Source organism: Centroberyx affinis, unplaced genomic scaffold (assembly GCF_046629955.1).
Source record: "Centroberyx affinis isolate AG114_WGS23_722 - 3 ecotype Tasmania unplaced genomic scaffold, CSIRO-AGI_Caff_v1 ptg000216l_1, whole genome shotgun sequence".
In the NCBI taxonomy this organism is placed as follows: Eukaryota; Metazoa; Chordata; class Actinopteri; order Beryciformes; family Berycidae; genus Centroberyx; species Centroberyx affinis.
The window spans coordinates 204,628-222,500 of record NW_027278907.1 but is presented as its reverse complement, the minus strand read 5'-3'; the positions used below and the strand labels follow the sequence as shown (position 1 = coordinate 222,500).

The window sequence follows — 17,873 nt, the reverse complement described above, 5'->3', positions numbered from 1 at the left end:
GGGATTCAGACTCATGTGTGAGTGTGTCTGGGTGTTAGAGAGAGTGAGTGAGAGAGAGAGAGAGAGAGAGAGAGAGAGAGAGTGAGAGAGAGAGAGAGAGAGAGAGATGCCAGTATGCTAGTGATTTTACCAGGAGCGTTGCCTCATGGTGACTCACCCTTGTGCTATGTGTGTTTGTGTATGTATGGGCACACACATCAGCCACACCAGGGCATTGTGGGAATACTGGAGATTCTTCATGAAGCCATTTGGACAGGGATGAGAGCTGCATTTTGTTTTTTAAAAGCTTGCTTACAATTTATTCTCAACCACAATCAGCAAACCACATCAGCAGAGCTATGTTACTCCAGCTACCCAGGATTTCCACATAAATATATGGATCCGTAAAACTATATGCGCCATAGCACACTAAATACTAGCTATTACTATTTTTTTCATTGCACAAAGGTCAAAGTTAAGCAAAGAGCAACTTCAAGTTCCAAAATGTCTATGTATTCATACAAGAAATGACTAATCTATGTACTTGAAGACCAACTTGAACTTGAAGACAAATCACACAGAATACATTTGACAGGACATAGCTACATGTCTCAGAGATGCAAAAGGACATCAAAGTGTATCTGAGCGGTTCTAAGTGGCACTTCTTTGATGCTGGATGTAAATAGCGCAATCCAATGCATCAACATCTCTTTTTAGCATTGTTTTTCCAGTGTGTTTTGTCATTTTTTCCTTTCGACTAATAATGAAACATGTACATTATTAAACCATGAAAGTCAGTTTTATTCGTTTTATTAGTCTGATAATGAATTGTGTACATAATTAAACACAGCAAGTCAATTTAATTAGCTTTAGTAGTTTATTGACAGCTGATACATCAAATCAGATCATAATGACATAAATGATGATTGATTACAAAATGAAACCAGAAATGATAAAAGATCAAACCTTTGACACATTCATCCATTCATAATTTTCAGTACTTTTACTCCAATAGGAGTTCTTAAGCATTCAATCGCAGACATTTAGTAGAGTTTTCACTCACTAACTTCTATTTTTCATCCACCAGCCTGAAAATCATGCTTCTAACACATACACCAAATTATGAAAACGCAGACTGACCCAAATAATGTCATAATTACTGTTATACTGTTAATGTTATAATTAATTAACTAATTTTGTTTCGGTTATTAAGAATGATCAAAAACTAGATTATGGAAAAACGTGAAAAGAAATTACAATAAATCTGATATCACTGACACTTAACTGAAAAGAAACAAAATTATTCAAATAAACACTGCAGTGATTACATTGGCGACAAGCACAAGAGAAGTCAATATATATGCAAATACAATACATGTGCAAAATATGGTTGAATATCATATGTATCCCATAGGATAAAAAAACAAGTTCTGATTTCAACGCCACATCGTGCTGTTTGACCACTGCAGTAATGCAGTTTCTGTGACTCAAGAGATGTAAAAGGTTTATCTGTCTTGTCTTGTCATCAGTGACAATTCAACTGGAAGGATTTTTGTATTGTCATTAAAATACGGAAAGACCGGCTCTGTGAATGTGTGCTTGATGGTGCGCACATATGTTTTCCTATCAAGGTCAAAAAATGACAGCGTTCCTTGGTCATAATCTAGATGAACTCTGATCTTTTTGGGGAAGAATTCAAGCAATATGAATCTGGACGAACCCCCTTCGTTAAGGTCATAAAGGTATCCAGTGCAAAGACACATGTACATGCCCCATTTCTTCTCTGGAGCATGACGCTTAATTGTAGTCACACCAACAGCCCAATACTCGCCCACCTCTACGTCCCAGCTGTGTTTCCCAGAGCTAAAGCTTTCAGAACCGAGGACAATCCCGCTACGTCTCTCTGGGTTGTTGGGGAGTTGCTGAGCTCTCTCACATTTTGTCACACGAGTCAAATCCTCTGATATAATCAGTTGTGTGCAGCCAGTATTGGGGTCCAGAATGACAGGAGCTGGATGGGGAAATAGAGATACAATGGGGAAAGTTAACTGAGCTGATCATTACAGTGAGAAAGTTAATTAGTTACTGTAAATATTGTTGCAGATTTGAATGCCAAAAACATGGCCAGTGAAAAACAATGTTGCATTGCTTACAGTATTGGATTATCCCCTTCATCTTCCCCCAGACTGTGAACAGCAGGTTCCCCAGGTGTTTGGCCTTGTCGATCAGGGCTCCTGATGGAGTCTCTGGATCTGGCAGTTTGCACTGGGATCTGCAGGAATATTAGGTAGTCACAGATCTGGAGTGGTTCTGATCTCACACAGACGATGAGACACACAGGAAGTGAACTTACCTCTCCATAGTGGACTTGACATTCTGTGAAATAAAGAGAAAACAAGGCAACAAGTCAATACCTCTCATTTGGTCAGATTATTATTCCAATCTTAACTTAATATTGAAAATTTAACAAGTATCATAAATGTGATTACAAGCATGAATGAGATGTCTTCAGCTTTCATCTCCTCCTCTACGACTTTGATCTTGTCTGTGAGTGAGGAGATCTCTGCGGTCAAATTCACAATCCTGATCATCATCGCCTGACTCTTGGTTGTCGCCTCTTTCCTCAGTGCATCAATCCTAGCGGCCTCCTCTGCTCGCAGGAACTGGTAAAACTTCTGAAACTCCTCTTTTATCCTCTTCTCCGTCTGCTGGGCCTGGAGCTGAGAAGAGTGAGTTGAAGATCAGCTGAAACTCACTATTCAACACTTTATAATTTAGTAAAAATACAGTAATGCAATAGTAGCTACTGTAGCTTTAACATCGATAACAGACATTTGTTGGTATGTTGTTAACTCTGTCCAGAGCAGAATTAAATTGGATAACTGACTGCTTTTTGTAAAACAAACAAAACAGACCAGTTATATTTCTAAAGCTTGAGAAAAATAGAGTTGAAAACCATTTTTCGCAAAAATATATATAACTATTGTGACTGTGACTTACCTTGATGTGGCTGGCCATTTTATCACAGTTGAGTTTTTCAGACTTAAATGTCCCCAGTTTGGTTTTTAAGTGCATCAGTGGGATCTTAAGTTTGGTCTGCAAATGAGAGTATATGCACACATTAATTATGCAGTATGGATCAGTTGAATAAGACATTTGCTTTTTTGCTATGTGCAATATGAATAATCATTTATAATATCAGAAAAACTGGCAAAAACAAACTTTTTCCAGTTGTGTCTGATCCAACAACATTGGCACATGCAGCCCTCTCTTTTGAACTTTCCATTTCCACCTGTATGCACCTCACCTTATGGTCTTGCGCAGCTTCATTGATAGGTACGCAGTTATGTTGCTTATGTTTCTTTGCATCCCTACAGATGACACAGATGGGCTGTTGGTCGTCCTGACAGAAGAGCTTGAGTTTCTCACTGTGCAGACTGCAGAGCTGCTCAGATCCTGGTGAAGCTCTCTGACTCCTCTCTTGTCTCAAGGTGTCAGACAGGTTTTTCAAAGCCAGATTGCGAGGAGGTTGATGCATTGGAAACATTTCCTTGCAGACTGGACATGTCTGGACCCCACTCTGTCTCCACCATTGCTGAAGACAGTCTTTACAGAAGCTGTGACCGCACAACAAGACAACAGGATCCCTAAAAATGTCACAGCACACGGGGCACGTGCAATCCTCCTCGGACGAGTTGGTAGCCATTTTGTTGTTTTCTTCTGAGATTCTCTGTGTTCCTGTTCGTCTTCTTCCTGTATGAACTCTCGGAGGACCAACTTACTTTCACTTTCAAAGACTCACTTCTGTTTGTTTAGCTAGAGCTCAGGTTCAGTATGTTAAATTGCCAGTAAAACCTCCTTGGTACAAATAAACAGCCTATTGACTGGATTGTCTTCCTTATTTTCTTTTGAAAGTACATTAACACATGCAGTTTTAGCTGCTGATTTCAAGTTGCTTCTTCCTGTATTCTGTATATCCTGTGTGAAAGGGGTGGAGCTCTGCATTTTTTCCCCCTCTTCCTTTCACCTCTTTGCCCTGCCTTGTGAGAAGAAATGACGCATGCTCTCTTCTGGCGCAGCCAAAGACTGGAGAAGGAAATAAACCTTGCTTTATCCGATTGTCACCCTAGTTTCTGTATTTCTTCAATGATTGTGGTCAGTTGTGCCTGAACTAAAGGCATGGTGAGTAGAAAAGACTTTGGACTCAGCAAAGACTGATCAGACTGAAGCTTATAAAAGGCGAGAAGAGAATGCCATCTTGCAGAAAGGACACAAAAATGCCCCTTTTGTTTGCATTTCTTAAATTTTCCGTTACATGAGCAGAACATTTTCAGGCAAAATGATTCCTTCCTTATAGACCTTTAGGCAGGTTGAGCTTGTGATACTAAAAAGTCCATCAGGATATTTGGTCACTGTTTGTGTAGCTGTCATACAGAAAAGGAAGATGTTCATCAGCACAAATAAATAGGTCTGTTCATGATACTCTATTGCTAGTGCTATGGTGAATGCACAGCTCAGGCATTGGTGTCAGGGACTCTCTAAAACTGGCTTGACTACAGTTTTGTGTTTAGTTTTGTTTGTGATGAACTGTAGCTGAATGATCTGTTTAATTTTCATTGTGGAAGCTGGCCACTTGTGATGTGTTTAGGCAGGGATGATGATGAATGCTACCAAAATATCACAAGCTAGTCTTTCACACTGGATTCCAGCACTGTGCACACAAAAACATATAAAACTTAGATAGATAGATAGATAGATAGATGGATAGATAGATAGATAGATAGATAGATAGATAGATAGATAGATAGATAGATAGATAGACAGACAGACAGACAGACAGATAGTTTTGTCATTTCTTTCCTTTTGACTGATGAAACAACATAATTAAACTTAAATTTGATTTGCTTTATTGACAGTTGATATATCAAATCAGATCATAATGACATAGATTTGATTAGAAAATGAAACCAGAAATGATAAAAGATCAAACCATTCATCCATTCAGAATTCATCCATTCTGAATTTTCAGTACTTTTATCCCAACAGGAGTTCTTAAGCATTCAACCACAGACATTTAGTAGTTTTCACTCGCTAACTTCTGTTTTCCATCCACCAGCCTGAAAATCAGGCATCTAACACATATTATGATAAAGCAGACAGACCCACATGTTATGTTTTCTGTACTGTGGGATCACTGATTCAAGATGTAATTTAGCTTTGGCTATTTAGAATGATCAAAAACTAGATTATGGATAAACCTGAATGTTGATGGATAGCACACTCTGCAGGGTTCGCATAACGTTGACAGATAGAAGATTAGACCTGGATAGACCTAAGTGTGTTGAAATTATTATTTTTTTCATTGCACAAAGGTCAAAGTTAAGCAAAGAGCAACTTCAAGTTCCAAAATGTCTATGTATTCATACAAGAAATGACTAATCTATGTACTTGAAGACCAACTTGAACTTGAAGACAAATCACACAGAATACATTTGACAGGACATAGCTACATGTCTCAGAGATGCAAAAGGACATCAAAGTGTATCTGAGCGGTTCTAAGTGGCACTTCTTTGATGCTGGATGTAAATAGCGCAATCCAATGCATCAACATCTCTTTTTAGCATTGTTTTTCCAGTGTGTTTTGTCATTTTTTCCTTTCGACTAATAATGAAACATGTACATTATTAAACCATGAAAGTCAGTTTTATTAGTTTTATTAGTCTGATAATGAATTGTGTACATAATTAAACATAGCAAGTCAATTTAATTAGCTTTAGTAGTTTATTGACAGCTGATACATCAAATCAGATCATAATGACATAAATGATGATTGATTACAAAATTAAACCAGAAATGATAAAAGATCAAACCTTTGACACATTCATCCATTCATAATTTTCAGTACTTTTACTCCAATAGGAGTTCTTAAGCATTCAATCGCAGACATTTAGTAGAGTTTTCACTCACTAACTTCTATTTTTCATCCACCAGCCTGAAAATCATGCTTCTAACACATACACCAAATTATGAAAACGCAGACTGACCCAAATAATGTCATAATTACTGTTATACTGTTAATGTTATAATTAATTAACTAATTTTGTTTCGGTTATTAAGAATGATCAAAAACTAGATTATGGAAAAACGTGAAAAGAAATTACAATAAATCTGATATCACTGACACTTAACTGAAAAGAAACAAAATTATTCAAATAAACACTGCAGTGATTACATTGGCGACAAGCACAAGAGAAGTCAATATATATGCAAATACAATACATGTGCAAAATATGGTTGAATATCATATGTATCCCATAGGATAAAAAAACAAGTTCTGATTTCAACGCCACATCGTGCTGTTTGACCACTGCAGTAATGCAGTTTCTGTGACTCAAGAGATGTAAAAGGTTTATCTGTCTTGTCTTGTCATCAGTGAAAATTCAACTGGAAGGATTTTTGTATTGTCATTAAAATACGGAAAGACCGGCTCTGTGAATGTGTGCTTGATGGTGCGCACATATGTTTTCCTATCAAGGTCAAAAAATGACAGCGTTCCTTGGTCATAATCTAGATGAACTCTGATCTTTTTCGGGAAGGAATCTTCCAATATGAGTTTTGTATAATCCTCTGGAGTAAGTTCACGAAGTGCATATCTACTGCAAACACACATATAGATGCCCCATTTCTTCTCATGATCACAACGCTTAGTTGGTGCAGTCACACCAACAGCCCAATACCCGCCCACCTCTACATCCCAGCTGTGTTTCCCAGAGCTAAAGCCTTCAGAACCAAAGACCTTCATGCACTGTCTCTCTGGGTTGTTGGGGAGTTGCTGAGCTCTCTCACTTTTTGTCACACGAGTCAAATCCTCTGATATAATCAGTAGTGTGTCGCCAGTATTGGGGTCCAGAATAACAGGAGCTGGATGGAAAAAAATGAAGATACAATGGAGAAAGTTAACTGAACTGTTCATTACAGTGAGGCAGATAGTTAGCTATCTGTAAATACTGTTGCAGATTTAAATGTCAAAAACATGGCCAGTGAAAAACAATGTTGCATTGCTTACTGTATTGGGTTATCCCCTTCATCTTCCCCCAGACTGTGAACAGCAGGTTCCCCAGGTGTTTGGCCTTGTCGATCAGGGCTCCTGATGGAGTCTCTGGATCTGGCAGGTTGCACTGGGATCTGCAGGAATATTAGGTAGTCACAGATCTGGAGTGGTTCTGATCTCACACAGACGATGAGACACACAGGAAGTGAACTTACCTCTCCATAGTGGACTTGACATTCTGTGAAATAAAGAGAAAACAAGGCAACAAGTCAATACCTCTCATTTGGTCAGATTATTATTCCAATCTTAACTTAATATTGAAAATTTAACAAGTATCATAAATGTGATTACAAGCATGAATGAGATGTCTTCAGCTTTCATCTCCTCCTCTACGACTTTGATCTTGTCTGTGAGTGAGGAGATCTCTGCGGTCAAATTCACAATCCTGATCGCCATCGCCTGACTCTTGAGAGTCGCCTCTTTCCTCAGTGCATCAATCCTAGCGGCCTCCTCTGCTCGCAGGAACTGGTAAAACTTCTGAAACTCCTCTTTTATCCTCTTCTCCGTCTGCTGGGCCTGGAGCTGAGAAGAGTGAGTTGAAGATCAGCTGAAACTCACTATTCAACACTTTATTATTTAGTAAAAATACAGTAATCCAATAGCAGCTATTGTAGCTTTAACATCCATAACAGACATTTGTTGGTATGCTGTCAACTCTGTCCAGAGCAGAATTAAATTGGATAACTGCCTGCTTTTTGTAAAACAAACAAAACTGATACCATGACTGAAAGACTGAAAAAGTACTGTGATGAGTTGACACCATTTTTCACAAAAATGCAGCATCTATAACTGTGAATTACCTTGATGTGGCTGGCCATTTTATCACAGTTGAGTTTTTCCGATTTAAATGTCCCCAGTTTGGTTTTTAAGTGCATCAGTGCGATGTTAAGTTTGGTCTGCAAATTACAGTATATGCACACATTGATTATATGGTACGGATCAGTTAAACAAGACATTTGTTTGCTATGTGCAATATGAAGACTAATTTATAATATCAGAAAAACTGGCAAAACCAAACATAATTTTTCCAGTTGTGTCTGATCCAACAACATTGACACATGCAGCCCTCTCTTTTGAACTTTTCATTTCCAACTGTATGTGCCTCACCTTATGGTCTTCTGCAGCTTCATTGATAGGTACGCAGTTATGTTGTTTATGTTTCTTTGCATCCCTACAGACGAGACAGATGGGCTGTTGGTCGTCCTGACAGAAGAGCTTGAGTTTCTCACTGTGCAGACTGCAGAGCTGCTCAGATCCTGGTGAAGCTCTCTGACTCCTCTCTTGTCTCAAGGTGTCAGACAGGTTTTTCAAAGCCAGATTGCGAGGAGGTTGACGCATTGGAAACATTTCCTTGCAGACTGGACACGTCTGGACCCCACTCTGTCTCCACCATTGCTGAAGACAGTCTTTACAGAAGCTGTGACCGCACAACAAGAGCACAGGATCCCTAAAAATGTCACAGCACACAGGGCAGGTGCAATCCACCTCAGACGAGTTGGTAGCCATTTTGTTGTTTTCTTGTCAGATTCTCTGTGTTCCTGGTCGTCTTTTTACCTGTATGAACTCTCAGAGGACCAATTAACTTACTTTTAAAGACTCACTCCTGTTTGTTTAGCTAGTGCTCAGGTTCAGTACTTTAAGTTGCCAGTAGTATAAATAAACAGCCTATTGAGTGGATTGTCTTCCTTATTTTCTTTTGAAAATACATTACAGTAACACAAGCAGTTTTAGGTGCTGATTTCAAGTTGCTTCTTGTATTCTGTATATCTGTGTAAAAAGGGTGGAGCTCTGCATATTTTTCTCTCTGTACCTTTGCCCTGCCTTGTGAGAAGAAATGACGCATGCTCTCTTCTGGTGCAGCCAAAGACTGGAGAAGGAAATAAACCTTGCTATACCTGATTATCACCATAGTTTCTGTGTTTGTACAATGATTGTGCTCAGTTGTGCCTGAACTAAAGGCATGGTGAGTAGAAAAGACTGGGCTTTTAGAATCAGCAAAGACTGATCAGACTGAAGCTTATAAAAGGCGAGAAGAGAATGACATCTTTCTACAGAAATTTTTCAATTTTCTCAATTAGCGTTGAGCAGAACATTTTCAGGCAAAATTATGAGTCTAGATTCTAGATTCCTTTATAGACCTTTAGGCAGGTTGAGCTTGTGATACTAAAAAGTCCATCAGGATATTTGGTCACTGTTTGTGTAGCTGTCATACAGAAAAGGAAGATGTTCATCAGCACAAATAAATAGGTCTGTTCATGATACTCTATTGCTACTGCTATGGTGAATGCACAGCACAGGCATTGGTGTCAGGGACTCTCTAAAACTGGCTCGACTACAGTTTTGTGTTTAGTTTTGTTTGTGATGAACTGTAGCTGAATGATCTGTTTAATTTTCATTGTGGAAGCTGGCCACTTGTGATGTGTTTAGGCAGGGATGATGATGAATGCTACCAAAATATCACAAGCTAGTCTTTCACACTGGATTAAAGCACTGTGCACTCAAAACCATATAAAATTTAGATAGATAGATAGATAGATGTCATTTCTTTCCTTTTGACTGACAGTGAAACATAACAGAATTACTGTAAACTCTGAAAGTCAATTTGATTAGCTTTATTGACAGCTGATATATCAAATCAGATCATAATGACATAAATTTGATTACGAAATGAAACCAGAAACTATAAAAAAATTAAACCTGCAACACATTCATCCATTCATAATTTTCAGTAGGCTACTTTTATCACAATATGAGTTCTAAAGCAGTCAACTGCTGACATTTAGTAGAGTTTTCACTCACTAACTTCTGTTTTCCATCCACCAGCCTGAAAATTAGGCTTCTAACACATACACCAAATTATGATAAAGCAGACTGACCCACATAATGTTATGTTTTCTGTACTGTGGGATCGCTGATTCAAAATGCAATTATGTTTCCGTTATTTAGAATGATCACAAACTAGATTATGGAAAAGCATGAAAAAAAGAAATACACAAAATCTGATAACACTTCCACTAAACTGAAAAGAAACAAAATTATTCAAATACAAAACACGGCAGTGATTACGTTGGCGACAAGCACAAGAGAAGTCAATATATGTGCAAATACAATACAATACATTCATGTGCAAAATATGGTTGAATATCATATATATTCCCATAGGATAAAAAAAACAAGTGCTGGTTTCAAGGCCATGTCTTGTTGTTTGACCACTGCAATAATGCAGTTTCTGTGACTCAAGAGATGTAAAAGGTTTATCTGGGTTGTCCTGTCATCAGTGAAAATTCAACTGGAGGGATTTTTGCATTTTCATTAAAATACGGAAAGACCGGCTCTGTGAATGTGTGCTTGATGGTGCACACATATGTTTTCCTATCAAGGTCAAAAAATGACAGCGTTCCTTGGTCATAATCTAGATGAACTCTGATCTTTTTGGGGAAGAATTCAAGCAATATGAATCTGGACGAACCCCCTTCGTTAAGGTCATAAAGGTATCCAGTGCAAAGACACATGTACATGCCCCATTTCTTCTCTGGAGCATGACGCTTAATTGTAGTCACACCAACAGCCCAATACTCGCCCACCTCTACGTCCCAGCTGTGTTTCCCAGAGCTAAAGCTTTCAGAACCGAGGACAATCCCGCTACGTCTCTCTGGGTTGTTGGGGAGTTGCTGAGCTCTCTCACATTTTGTCACACGAGTCAAATCCTCTGATATAATCAGTTGTGTGCAGCCAGTATTGGGGTCCAGAATGACAGGAGCTGGATGGGGAAATAGAGATACAATGGGGAAAGTTAACTGAGCTGATCATTACAGTGAGAAAGTTAATTAGTTACTGTAAATATTGTTGCAGATTTGAATGCCAAAAACATGGCCAGTGAAAAACAATGTTGCATTGCTTACAGTATTGGATTATCCCCTTCATCTTCCCCCAGACTGTGAACAGCAGGTTCCCCAGGTGTTTGGCCTTGTCGATCAGGGCTCCTGATGGAGTCTCTGGATCTGGCAGTTTGCACTGGGATCTGCAGGAATATTAGGTAGTCACAGATCTGGAGTGGTTCTGATCTCACACAGACGATGAGACACACAGGAAGTGAACTTACCTCTCCATAGTGGACTTGACATTCTGTGAAATAAAGAGAAAACAAGGCAACAAGTCAATACCTCTCATTTGGTCAGATTATTATTCCAATCTTATCTTAATATTGAACATCATTGAGCAACATTTATCATAGAAGTGATTACAAGCATGAATGAGATGTCTTCAGCTTTCATCTCCTCCTTTACGACTTTGATCTTGTCTGTGAGCGAGGAGATCTCTGCGGTCAAATTCACAATCCTGATCGCCATCGCCTGACTCTTGAGAGTCGCCTCTTTCCTCAGTGCATCAATCCTAGCGGCCTCCTCTGCTCGCAGGAACTGGTAAAACTTCTGAAACCCCTCTTTTATCCTCTTCTCCGTCTGCTGGGCCTGGAGCTGAGAAGAGTGAGTTGAAGATCAGCTGAAACTCACTATTCAACACTTTATTATTTAGTAAAAATACAGTAATCCAATAGCAGATATTGTAGCTTTAACATCCATAACAGACATTTGTTGGTATGCTGTCAACTCTGTCCAGAGCAGAATTAAATTGGATAACTGACTGCTTTTTGTAAAACAAACAAAACAGACCAGTTATATTTCTAAAGCTTGAGAAAAATAGAGTTGAAAACATTTTTCGCAAAAATATATATAACTATTGTGACTGTGACTTACCTTGATGTGGCTGGCCATTTTATCACAGTTGAGTTTTTCCGACTTAAATGTCCCCAGTTTGGTTTTTAAGTGCATCAGTGGGATCTTAAGTTTGGTCTGCAAATGAGAGTATATGCACACATTAATTATACGGTATGGATCAGTTGAACAAGACATTTGCTTTTTTGCTATGTGCAATATGAAGACTAATTTATAATATCAGAAAAACTGGCAAAACCAAACATAATTTTTCCAGTTGTGTCTGATCCAACAACATTGACACATGCAGCCCTCTCTTTTGAACTTTTCATTTCCAACTGTATGTGCCTCACCTTATGGTCTTCTGCAGCTTCATTGATAGGTACGCAGTTATGTTGTTTATGTTTCTTTGCATCCCTACAGACGAGACAGATGGGCTGTTGGTCGTCCTGACAGAAGAGCTTGAGTTTCTCACTGTGCAGACTGCAGAGCTGCTCAGATCCTGGTGAAGCTCTCTGACTCCTCTCTTGTCTCAAGGTGTCAGACAGGTTTTTCAAAGCCAGATTGCGAGGAGGTTGACGCATTGGAAACACTTCCTTGCAGACTGGACACGTCTGGACCCCACTCTGTCTCCACCATTGCTGAAGACAGACTTTACAGAAGCTGTGACCACACAGCAAGACAACAGGATCCTTAAAAATGTCACAGCACACGGGGCACGTGCAATCAACCTCGGATGAGTTGGTAGCCATTTTGTTGTTTTCTTGTGAAATTCCCTGTGTTCCTGGTCGTATTTGTCCTGTATGAACTCTCGGAGGACCAACTTACTTTCACTTTCAAAGACTCACTCCTGTTTGTTTAGCTAGTGCTCAGGTTCAGTACTTTAAATTGCCAGTAAAACCTCCTTGGTACAAATAACAGCCTACGTCCTTATTTTCTTTTGAAAGTACATTAACACATGCAGTTTTAGCTGCTGATTTCAAGTTGCTTCTTCCTGTATTCTGTATATCCTGTGTGAAAGGGGTGGAGCTCTGCATTTTTTTCCCCTCTGCCCTTTTGCCCTGCCTTGTGAGAAAAAATGACGCATGCTCTCTTCTGGTGCAGCCAAAGACTGGAGAAGGAAATAAACCTTGCTTTATCTGATTATCACCTTAGTATTTTCAATGATTGTGCCCAGTTGTGCCTGAACTAGAGGCATGGTGAATAGAAAACACTGAGCAAAGACCTATCAGACTGAAGCTTATAAAAGGCAAGAAGAGAATGACATCTTGCTACAGAATGGACATAAAAATGCCCCTTTTTTGCATTTCTTCAATTTTCAGTGACATAAGCATTGAGCAGAATTATTTTTTTTTTAGGCAAAATGATAAGCATAGATCATATTTCTTCTTTATAGACCTTTAGGCAGGTTGAACTTGTGATGCTAAAAAGTCCATCAGGATATTTGGTCACAGTGTAGCTGTCATACAGAAAAGGAAGATGTTCATCAGGACAAATAAGCAGGTCTGTTCATGATACTTAGTGCTATGGTGAATGCACAGCTCAGGCTTTGGTATCAGGGACTCTCTAAACCTGTCTGGACTACAGTTTTGTGTTTAGTTTTGTTTGTGATGAAGTGTGATAGACAGATAGATAGATAGATAGATAGATAGATAGATAGATAGATAGATAGATAGATAGTGTGTGTCTCTCAAGTCTTGGTGTAAATGTAGACACACACACACACACACGCACACACGCACACATAGGGCAAAGCAATTCCTGAGACCTTTTTCTCCAAAGTTTTTCTTTACCATAAATCTCATTTCTCAGCGCACATACTCAAGTCTGTTTCCATGCTCTCCTTTCACACACATACACACTCACACACACAAACGCACTCATACATCAGATTCACAGCGGTGAAAATCACAAGTGATTTGCCCCCTGACCGCTGCAGCAGCATTATCAAAGGCTAAACGTTTTAACATGACAGCATACACCACCATGTGGCCAGCTGATGTGCCTACTTTCTACTCTAGCCTCCCCCTCTCTCTCTCTCTTTCTCTCTCTCTCTCTTGCTCTCTCTCTCTCTCTCTCATACACACACACACACACACACACACACATACACACACAGCATTTAAAGGAGAGACTTGCCCCATAAATCTGTTCCTCAATTACTGTAAAACTGTGTCCTCTATTTTTCAACCTCCTCTGTGGTTACACCAAAAAATCACCCGCAATTAGCCTACTGAGTGACATCTCAGTGACAAAGCTGAAAACTTAACTGTAGTAATTCTACAATTTTATCTTCATCATTCCTGCACTGACATTATAGAATATGATGCTGCTATGAATGAATGACTGTAGAATTTCAGAAAAGAACAACAGTGAGAGCAATGTCTCTATTCTACCATAATGCAGTGAAACTGTGACTACAATTTTTCTGTCTTCTAAACTAATTCGTTTTTTTGTTTGCGTGGTATGAAATTAAGCTAAAGTGAGAGTAGCTTTTAGCACTCCATATTGCCAAAAAGTGAGTCTCAGTCACACAGCATGGACCCATCCAGGACTAAAAGATCAGTTCAAAATTGGATCTATTATAAACCGCTATGTTAAGATTGCATGATTGTCTTGTAGAAGACTTGGGAACCTGAATCCCTCGATCAAGTCAGAAGTAACAAGCCTGGGTGTTATCTTAGATTCTGATCTAAGTTTTAATTCCCATATAAACAAGGTGACCAGAACAGCATTCTTTCATCTTAGAAATATTGCCAAGGTGCGGCCCTTCCTTACCCAGAAAGATGCTGAAAAGCTAACTCACGCTTTTGTTACAAGTAGACTGGACTACTGCAACGCCCTTTTTACCAGCCTCCCAAAAAAGTTTGAGAGGCTATTGAGAGGCTTCAGCTTATCCAGAACTCTGCAGCTAGACTTTTAACAAAAACAAGGAAGCGAGAGCATATCACTCCGGTTTTAGCTACATTGCACTGGCTCCCAGTGTCCTTTAGAATTGATTTTAAAGTTCTTTTACTTGTATGCAAAGCTCTTAATGGCTTAGACCGGCCTACATTACAGAATCCCTGCTGTTCTATATTCCATCAAGAGCCCTCAGGTCTTCTACTGCTGGTTTGTTAGAAGTACAAAACCCCAATCAAGAAGATTGGGGATGCAACCTTTTTTAACTATACTCCTAAACTGTGGAACACCCTGCCAAAGAATATTAGAGAGGCAGGCTCTGTAAGCATTTTCAAACGACTGCTAAAAACGTATCTTTTCAGCTTAGCTTTTAAATAGCCTTCATTTGAACTGTTTCTGCATGATCCCAACAGAGCTGACACGGGCAAGTACGAATTTTCATTGGTCTTGTCCGGGTAATGCTTACTTGTACAAGTGAACACTATATGTGGGGGGACAGAGCTTTACCCTGTATGATTCTCATCTATCTGTGGATGGTGAGGTTTTTGACCAAGAGGATAATCTACGATTCTCGTCTGCCTTAGGCAGTGAGATCTGATGTAAATATCAGATCAAGAGTAGAATCAGGAAGGACAGGGGAAAAGAAAATTACAGAAAAACATATGGGTTCACGCACAATGTGCATCTAAAAGTGGGAGTATTTGTTGTGTTCTTTTATCTTTCTATTTTCCTTGATTTGATTTGCTTTTAATGAATTTGATCTTTTATATGAATTTTATCTTTTATCTGTCTTTTATCTGCCTTCTATTGATGTAAAGAACTTTGAGCTGCATGTTGTGTATGAAAGGTGCTATACACATAAAGGTTATTATTATTAAAGGTTATTATTGTACTTACACTGTGCTGGGGCATGTAGATTACACTAGACTAGACTAGACTAAACTGGTTTGGTTTGATTTGGTTTAGTTTAGGTGGCTTTCACACCTACATCGTTTGGTGCGGAATTTACAAACTTTTGCTACGTTTGGATCATTTTGATAGATGTGAACACACCATGTGGACTCATGACTTTGTGGACCAACAACTTGCAAAAGGTACGCCAAAAATCAGTGGGCTCTGTCCTCTTCCTTTTGGAAGATTTGGTTGGGTTGGGTTTTTGTTGGTTTGGTTTGTTGTAGTTTAGTTTGGTTTTAGTTGCTTGTCATTTGCTTTGGTTTACTTTGGTTTGCTTGGTTGGTTGGGTTGATTGGGTTGGGTTGATTGGGTTGGTTGGGTTGGTTGGGTTGGGTTGATTGGGTTGGGTTGGATTGGGTTGGTTGATTGGTTGGGTTGGGTTTGGTTGGTTGGGTTGATTGGGTTGGGTTGGGTTGGTTGGGTTGGGTTGGGTTGGGTTTGGTTTGGTTTGGTTTGGTGTGGTTTGGTTATGTTGGTTGGTTGGGTTGTGTTGGTTGGTGGATTTGGGTTGGGTTTTTGTTGCTTTCATTTGGTTTGGTTTGGGTTGGGGTGGTTGGACTGGGTTAGGTTGGGTTGGTTTGGTTTGGTTGGTTGGGTTGAGTTGATTGGGCTGGGTTTGGTTGGTTGGTTGGTTGGGTTGGGTTGGGTTGGTTGGTTGGGTTGTTTGGGTTGGGTTGGGTTGTGTTGGGTTGGTTAGTTGGGTTGATTGGTTTAGGTTGGGTTGGGTTGGGTTTGGTTGGTTGGTTGGTTTGGTTGGGTTGGGCTGAGTTGGGTTGTGTTGTGTTGTGTTGGTTGGTTGGGTTGGGTTGGGTTTTTGTTGGTTTGGTTTGGTTTAGTTTTTGTTGCTTTCATTTGGTTGGGTTTAGTTTGGTTTAGTTTTTGTTGCTTTCATTTGGTTGGGTTTGGTTTGGTTTTGGTGGTTGCTTTGCTTTGCTTTGCTTTGCTTTGCTTTGCTTTGCTTGGTTTGGTTTGGTTTGGTTTGGCAGCATGAAAAGCCTACACTGCCAGTATGGGATCAGGTATCAAATTTACACTCTATCCATATCTTCCCTCACAGGCATTACACACTACACTACATACTATACAGTGTGCACTTGGTCACGTAACATATATTATATTAATGTATCTCATATATTGGCAGGTCCTGCTTACCTTTCCCAGGCTGGTGTAAGTATTAGGGCTGGGGATAGTGGCGCGGAGGCGGACTCTATTGAGACTGTTCCTATACTTAACTATTATGTCCATAACCGTAAAACATTCAATCTACATAAAGCCAAGTGTTCTGGATCTGGCCACAGTAGCCTCCCCAGAGTGGCGCAGTAAAACCGCCCTGAGCCGCTATTAGGTGGAGGGAGATGGAAGAAATACTGGACACAGGCTGGGGCCGAATGAGAGGGAGAGGGAGAGGGAGAGGGAGAGAGGAACAGGGAGAGGGAGAGCACAGCTGATGGTAAACTAATTTTGTTGGCCTGAGATTCAGAGACCCACCCCCACTCCCCTCCTCCCGACACACACACACATGCAGTGTCACACTCACAAGTGTTGTGTTCTCACTCTCTAACACACTCACAGAGTACACATTATCCATCTATGGGAAACACACATACTGTATCTTGCTTACACACAAGTGAAGAGTCTCATGGGACTCAGGACAAAATCACAAAGTTTAAATTTCTCTCTTTCTCTCTCTCTCTCTTTCTCTCTCTCTGTCTCTCTGTCTCTCTCTCTCTGTCTCTCTGTTTCCATCTCTTCCCTCAACTGCTCTCACACACACTTGATCACCATCTCACCAAGTAAGGCATATGCTCCATCATTTGCCTTCAGGGACGAAAGACTGGGAATGAATTCAGCTTGACCTTGTAGCACTTCTCTCCAAGAGTCTGCTATATTCATAAGCATCCCACACTCCCTCCCCATCATAAACATACACACACACGCGCTCACACACATGGCATGCACACACACATGCACACATTGACACACATGCACGCGCGCGCACACACACACACACACACACACCCACATACACACACACACACACACACACACACACACACACACAGTATGGCTGAAATATACAGACACTTAGACCAGGATTCAATAAATTGCACAAACTGCTTTTGTGGAAGTTTTAGGCACAGTCGTGATGACATTAAGATCATCGTAATCATCCATCTTATTATTAAGATATGTGCAAAGAGCAATTTGATCGATTG

General features: G+C 39.8%; 3 protein-coding genes across 3 annotated transcripts; all 3 read right to left on the bottom strand.

Annotated features, from left to right (window-relative positions):
• Positions 1–851: 851 nt before the first annotated feature.
• Positions 852–3,946, bottom strand: LOC139662682 (E3 ubiquitin-protein ligase TRIM35-like). Its single transcript, XM_071541407.1, has 6 exons — positions 3,287–3,946; positions 2,980–3,075; positions 2,469–2,699; positions 2,333–2,355; positions 2,133–2,251; positions 852–1,990 (listed from the first exon to the last, which is right to left on the bottom strand). The coding sequence occupies exons 1-6, from the start codon at positions 3,683–3,685 to the stop codon at positions 1,485–1,487; spliced, it is 1,374 nt and encodes a 457-aa protein (XP_071397508.1). The 5' UTR covers positions 3,686–3,946; the 3' UTR covers positions 852–1,484.
• A 1,884-nt stretch (positions 3,947–5,830) lies between these two features.
• LOC139662702 (zinc-binding protein A33-like) lies at positions 5,831–8,767 on the bottom strand. The gene is made up of 6 exons (XM_071541428.1): positions 8,198–8,767; positions 7,891–7,986; positions 7,382–7,612; positions 7,246–7,268; positions 7,046–7,164; positions 5,831–6,900 (listed from the first exon to the last, which is right to left on the bottom strand). Exons 1-6 carry the CDS (start codon positions 8,594–8,596, stop codon positions 6,389–6,391), a joined length of 1,380 nt encoding a protein of 459 aa, XP_071397529.1. The 5' UTR covers positions 8,597–8,767; the 3' UTR covers positions 5,831–6,388.
• A 920-nt stretch (positions 8,768–9,687) lies between these two features.
• LOC139662672 (zinc-binding protein A33-like) lies at positions 9,688–12,801 on the bottom strand. Its single transcript, XM_071541396.1, has 6 exons — positions 12,156–12,801; positions 11,845–11,940; positions 11,335–11,565; positions 11,193–11,215; positions 10,993–11,111; positions 9,688–10,850 (listed from the first exon to the last, which is right to left on the bottom strand). The coding sequence occupies exons 1-6, from the start codon at positions 12,552–12,554 to the stop codon at positions 10,345–10,347; spliced, it is 1,374 nt and encodes a 457-aa protein (XP_071397497.1). The 5' UTR covers positions 12,555–12,801; the 3' UTR covers positions 9,688–10,344.
• Positions 12,802–17,873: the final 5,072 nt, after the last annotated feature.